General features: G+C 45.6%; 1 protein-coding gene across 1 annotated transcript; it reads right to left on the reverse strand.

Annotated features, from left to right (window-relative positions):
• Nucleotides 1-309: 309 nt before the first annotated feature.
• On the reverse strand, nucleotides 310-4,674 carry LOC310942255 (protein phosphatase methylesterase 1-like; the record flags this gene model as incomplete). Its single annotated transcript, XM_083907603.1, has 12 exons — nucleotides 310-331; nucleotides 449-516; nucleotides 1,044-1,108; nucleotides 3,033-3,077; nucleotides 3,175-3,292; nucleotides 3,400-3,523; nucleotides 3,636-3,701; nucleotides 3,797-3,887; nucleotides 4,052-4,206; nucleotides 4,303-4,354; nucleotides 4,439-4,496; nucleotides 4,582-4,674. Coding segments are annotated over 12 exons (957 nt in total), but the record flags the coding sequence as incomplete, so codon positions are not given.
• Nucleotides 4,675-6,000: the final 1,326 nt, after the last annotated feature.

Below are 6,000 nucleotides of genomic sequence, written 5' to 3' on the forward strand. Positions count from 1 at the left end.
TGGCTAGCCAAATCGCTTCGTACGGTAAAATGTTGACTGTGCAACACGGCAGGTGTTTAAAGGGGCAGATAAATGACATGGACTGTATATTAGCCGTGAGAACAGCTGAAGGTGAATGCTAGCTGGAAGCAGTCGTGTGTTTTGGACGCAGCAGGAAGAAGATCCGCACTTCACCAACCTGAGAAAGAGGATCACAAGATGATTTTTCACAGTTTTTTCAAGCGTCTTTGTACGTTAAAGGTATTTATGAAACATTTAGCCGCGTTTCCGTCGCGGCTAAATGTTTGGTTTGAACTCACCGGCCGATCCTCATTGAGCGAGAGGATCTGGGCTGCGGAGACGGGAGAACGTTGACACGTTGTGTTTCAGGTTCATGCGTACGTTTGAATTCATGCTCTGCTAAGCTAAGCTAAGCTAAGCTAAGCTAAGCTAAACGGTTGTTTTTCACCTCCTGGTTTCTTTGATGGCCTCGGCAAACTTGTGTCGCAGCAGGAAGGAAGCCACGGCCTCAGCCACCTACGTGGAAACACGGAAACTGGGTCATAAACAATAGGTTAAACCGCTCGTTCCCCCGCCACCAAACCCTTATAGAGAAAATCATCGATTTTAGCTCACGGGGGACACAGGAGCTGCTGGTCTACTGCTGCCTCGTGTGGTCACTTTGTGTCACTAAAGTAAATCCAAATTGAGGTTTTTGAAAGTTTGCAAAATAAATCATTTGAACTCACTGACGTTGGCAGCAGTGGATCGACGACCTCTGTGAACTCCTGTGTGCTGTGATGTTAAAATCGCTGATTTTCTCTATGGGGTTTGGTGTGGGAGAGTGAGTGACTTCACAATCCTTAGTATCCCGTTAAAAAAAAGTCTGTCCAACAGTGAGATGAAGACGTGAACTCGAATTTGTGTCGGTACGTAGCCCCTTTAATATCGCGGAGGCCCTAATTTGAAATCGTTAAAATTAGCTTGCTGTACCTTTTACGGTCCACCAGGGGGCCGTACGCTGTGAAGAGTCACCGTACTTGACAGAGAGGTTGTTGACTTACTTTGTCTGGTCTGTCCTCTTGCACCGCGTGGCCACAGGGGGGCAGCACCTGCATCATGAATTTGCCTACACGCACACACACACACACACACACACACACACATTCTTGTACTTGCGGCATACTGAGGACCAGCATTTCCACTTTATAAATCAACACAATTATAAATATCTACTTCATGAATGGCATCTACAAAGAACTACTGGTTGCAATACCATAACATGTCTGCAGGTGGAGCCCCAGAGTAAAAAGGGCTGGAAAACTTTTTAGATTTTTTCAAATTTTTGGTCCAAAATTTTACAAAAACATCATACTATACTATGTCGACCAATGTAAAAAAAAAAAAATTTGACCAAAAATGTTTGGTCCAAAATTTGACAAAAACGTCAAACTATACTAAGTCGTCCAATTTTTTTTTTTTTTTTAAATTGACCCAAAATTTTTGGTCCAAAATTTGACAAAAACTATAAAAATACTATACTATGTCGTTTTTTGGACAAAATTAGTATAGCATGTTATAGCAACGTAAGGAAGTGATTTCAATGAAAACAAAGTGAGGACCGGCCAAAATGTCCTCACTCCGTAAAAATGACCTCACTTTGTTGGTTAAAAACCCTCACTGGTCCTCAGTATGCCGCAAGTACAAGAACACACACACACACACACACACACACACACTCCTGCTGTCACTTCCAGAGGAGCTGTTGACTGACAGAAGCAGCTGTCTGTGGAGAGGAGCTGCTGCCTCTAGGTGTGTGTGTGTGTGTGTGTGTGTGTGTGTGTGTGTATGCGTGTGTGTGTGCGTGCGTGTGTGCGTGCGTGTGTGTGCGTGTGTGTGTGTGTGACATCCCTTTTAGAAACCCAGTGTGAACTGAATGTCAGCTTTTCCCTCGTATCACATTTTCTCTACATGTGGCCCTTTTGTGTCTCCAAGACTACATTTCCCATAATCCCCTCTGACATGTACTGTACGTCATTGTGTATCGTTCCGCTTTCCTCGTAAGTCGGATCTGGGAATGACGTCTCACCTGAGTTAAGTGTTAAGCGTGATAGTTTCGCCAGAAGCTGGATTTATGGTGCATTAATGTTAGCATCATAGCTAAGTTGACAAGCATGCTAATTTAGTTACTGTAAAAAAACTACACCTCTGATGCTCGGAGCAGCCATCTTGAATTCTGAACTCATGAGGACTTTGAATGAGTGGCTACTTCGCAGCTAGACCGCTAACAGACAGTTAGGAAGTAGGTAATATCGTCTAGCTAGCTTACATTTTCATGTTTAAGCCAAACAATAACAAGCTAGCTGAACAAAAAAGCTAAACCAGTTTTAGTGCATTCCGGTTGCCTCACAAGTCAAGATGTTTGGTGGGTTAATGTTAGCATCATAGCTAAGTTCACTGACAAGCAAGCTAACCTAAAAACTATAGCTTTGACACCACTAATGCTCGGAGCAGCCATCTTGAAGTCTGAATTCATGAGGAATTTGAATGAGTTGACAATTTGGCTCGATACTTCGCAGCTACACCGCTAACAGACGGTTAGGAAGTAGGTAATATTGGCTAGCTAGCTTACATTTTCATGTTTAATCCAAACGATAACAAGGTAGCTGAACAAAAAAGCTAACCCACTTTTAGTGCATTCCAGTTGCCTCGCAAGTCAAGATGTTTGGTGGGTTAATGTTAGCATCATAGCCAAGTTCACTGACAAGCAAGCTAACCTAAAAACTATAGCTTTGACACCACTAATGCTCGGAGCAGCCATCTTGAAGTCTGAATTCATAAGGAGTTTGAATGAGTCGACAATTGGCTAGCTCCAGTACACTATAATTGTGCCTAGCTACTTAGCATTTTCTCTTTTTACTCAAGGAAGAAAAGGCTAGCTTAACAAAAAGCTACCAGATGGATAGGAAGTAGGTAATATTGACTAGCTAGCTGAACAAAAAGCTAACGTTCCAGTTGCGTCAGCAGTCGCAACCCTAAAAACTGCAGCTTACCTTGCATCTGGCCGATTGTCAGATCTCTGTCCAGTCGGTCGATTCCTGGAGAAAAAGTCAAATATTTGATTAAAAAAGAAGAAGAAGAAAGAAACCAAAACAAAAACGGCCACAAACAGTTCAGAGGTCGAAGGTCACGCACCTGCCAGTAACAGGAGTTTGGGCAGGTTACAGGCCAGGAAGAGGTTGGAGGTTCCTCTGAACCAGCCGTCCCAGTACTTCTCTGACTTTGACAGGTCGATACGCCACTTATACACACTCTGACAAAACACGTACGTACGTCAACATTTATCGTACGCCAACATTTAGCGTACGTCAACATTGAAGCGTCTGCTAAAGTTGCTGTGCAGGCGTTTTGGTCGCTGACCTCTGGGGCGGTTTCGTCTTTGTCGTTTACGTAGCTTTGATCGTAGAACTCTTCGTTGCGCTCAACGACCACGTCGGTGACCGGGCTGGCCTGTTCCAGAGTGTCGGCCTCCTCCACCTCGCATCTACCAGAGGAGGGGAAATAACCCCAGAGGGTCAGTATGGTATAGTCCGCTGTGAGTATGTATACACGTCTAGGGAAACTAGAATACCAATTACAGCACGTTGCGAGATTACCTCTTGATCTGACCGACCACCGAGACTCGGGCCGATTCCAGGTTCCTTATTTGTCCACTCTTGACACTGAAACAAAACAAAAAGATGGAGACGCTGCAGTGTCGTCAAGCTCTCAAACGGACCAGGAGCATGAAGTAACTCTGGAGTCTTTAAAACCTCACCTCCACTCTATCGCGTGGTCCATGGATTTGAAGGACTTGGGTCTTCCCTTGAGGAAGTTCTGTATGCTGTGATGCGCCTCCGTCGCACTGCCTGCAGGAGCAACCAGAGACAAGTAATTCGGACCAAAAGCTCTTTATTCTGTTGCTAGATGTGCGAGACTTCATAGCAAGGGTTGCTAACGTTGCTAAAGCAATGGTAACATGTCGAACATAGTTTGGACAATGTTGGGGTTCCTCAACAATGCACTTCCTCACCTTCCACGACGTCGATGGCCACCAGTCCGACCATGGTCGGTAGCAGCATGCTACTGGACGTGTGCACCGCAATCGCCCCTCCGACGCCGTGGCCGATCAAGACGATGGGAGGAGGAGCCTCGGCGTAGCAGGCTCGAATCACGTTGGCGACGTCGCTGGAGGCGGGACAAGAAGCGACGGCCGCTGTTAAAGCAAGCGTCGGTGGATCGGTAACGGAAAAACGACGCGAGGGGGAGCGCGCGAGGAGTTACCTGGACATGGTTTGAGTCGAGAAGTCGTCCGATTGGCGGACTTCGGTGGCACCTTAACGAAGGACAAACTCACGTTAAAAAAACTTTGCCGGTTCTCTCAAACCTGCGAATGTATCGGAAACCAGGGTTGGCTCACCGTGACCCCTGAGGTCCATGGCCAGTACCCTGCAGGTCACTCTGCTGGCGATGGCCGTCTGCAACACAGATAAAACACCGGAACGTTCATCGGATTCATCGACGCCGATCGGTCAATCGAACGTCCGAAACACGGATACCCACCGTGAAGACGGCCCAGGACAGGGCCGAGTGTCCGCCGCCGTGCAGCAGAACCAGAAGAGGACCTTCGCTCCCGGCCTTGTAGATCCGGTACAAAGTGATTTGTTAGGATTTTATTGATCCAGATGCTAACTTAGTCCTGCTTTCCGATACCCATTCCCACCAAATACTGGAAACATTTCCAGGTTTGATAGTATTGGCAAAGTTATAACTTTTCCAACTAGCTTACCTAGCAAACAAAAAGCCTCAAAGATCATTCAAAAAGAGTATAACTAGCTAGCTAGCTGCTTTTAAACAGGAACGTGGAGTTTGTGTTTGTTAGCTTAAATTGCTAATTTTCCCTATGGAGTTTGATGTGGAAGAGTTAAAGCATTTTCAAACTTCTGTTTCCTGTTGGAAAAGTTTGTCTAACAGTGACATAATAAGGCACAGGACATTAGCGTGTTAGCTAGCAGGAGGTTTGATATTCGCTGGATTTTGAAAGACATTTTCTCAATCAACAAATAGACATTTTCTCATTCTGACTGCTGTAGTAGTTGCTAATGGTAGGCGGCTACTTACTACAGGTGACGTTTTGTTGATATTTGCAACAAACTACTACAGCAATCAGAATGGGAAAATGTCTATTTGTTGATTGAGAAAAAACGAATATCCAGCGAATATCAAACCTCCTGCTAACTTGTGCGCGCTGAGGACATTCTGTAAAGATAAAGATCTACGACTTAAGCCTCCATAGAACGTTCCGAAGTGACGGAAAGGTGACTTACTGCTCCGTATCAAAGTTCTCCTCCCACATGCTGCTTCTCCTCGGTCTGCTGTGTTTTGTGTCAGCGGTTTAGACGACGCGGTGGACGCTGGTGCTAAAGTACTAAAGGACAATAACCCCCCAGTCATCTGCTGTTGTCAGGTGGCATCGCCGCCTCGACCGCCCGATTGGCCGAGAGCCGAGGCGTCAAAAACCCCATCACCGAGTGTGAGACCTGTGGACGACGATCTGTTGTCACCACAGAAAACAATCACAAAAACCCTCAGGTGGCAGTGACAGTCACCTATAGCAACCACCAGGAGGCCTGTTAGATTAAATCAGGGCTAAATAAGGTAAACATCGCAATTTCTTGTCCTGAATTGGTGCAATTATTGGGCTAACTGGGCTAACTGATCCCAGCTAATGCACTTTCTTTAAGGTGAAGACGCTGCAGAGTCACAGAGTTGTTATTACGCACCGCACAGGAAGCATCCGTTTACAGCGAGTTATCATAGTAGTGGCATGTAAATGAAAATGTATAATTTGGTACCTAAGAAATCTCAAATGGCACAGAGAACGCCTAGACATCTCTTTACTAAAACCTCTGTAATTTCACTCTGCTTCACTTCCACAGCATCAGACTTTGCACAGCTCGTGTCCACGTGTTGTTACGCGAC

This window comes from Microchirus variegatus (genome assembly GCF_963457635.1).
Source record: "Microchirus variegatus genome assembly, chromosome: 2".
NCBI lineage: Eukaryota > Metazoa > Chordata > Actinopteri > Pleuronectiformes > Soleidae > Microchirus > Microchirus variegatus.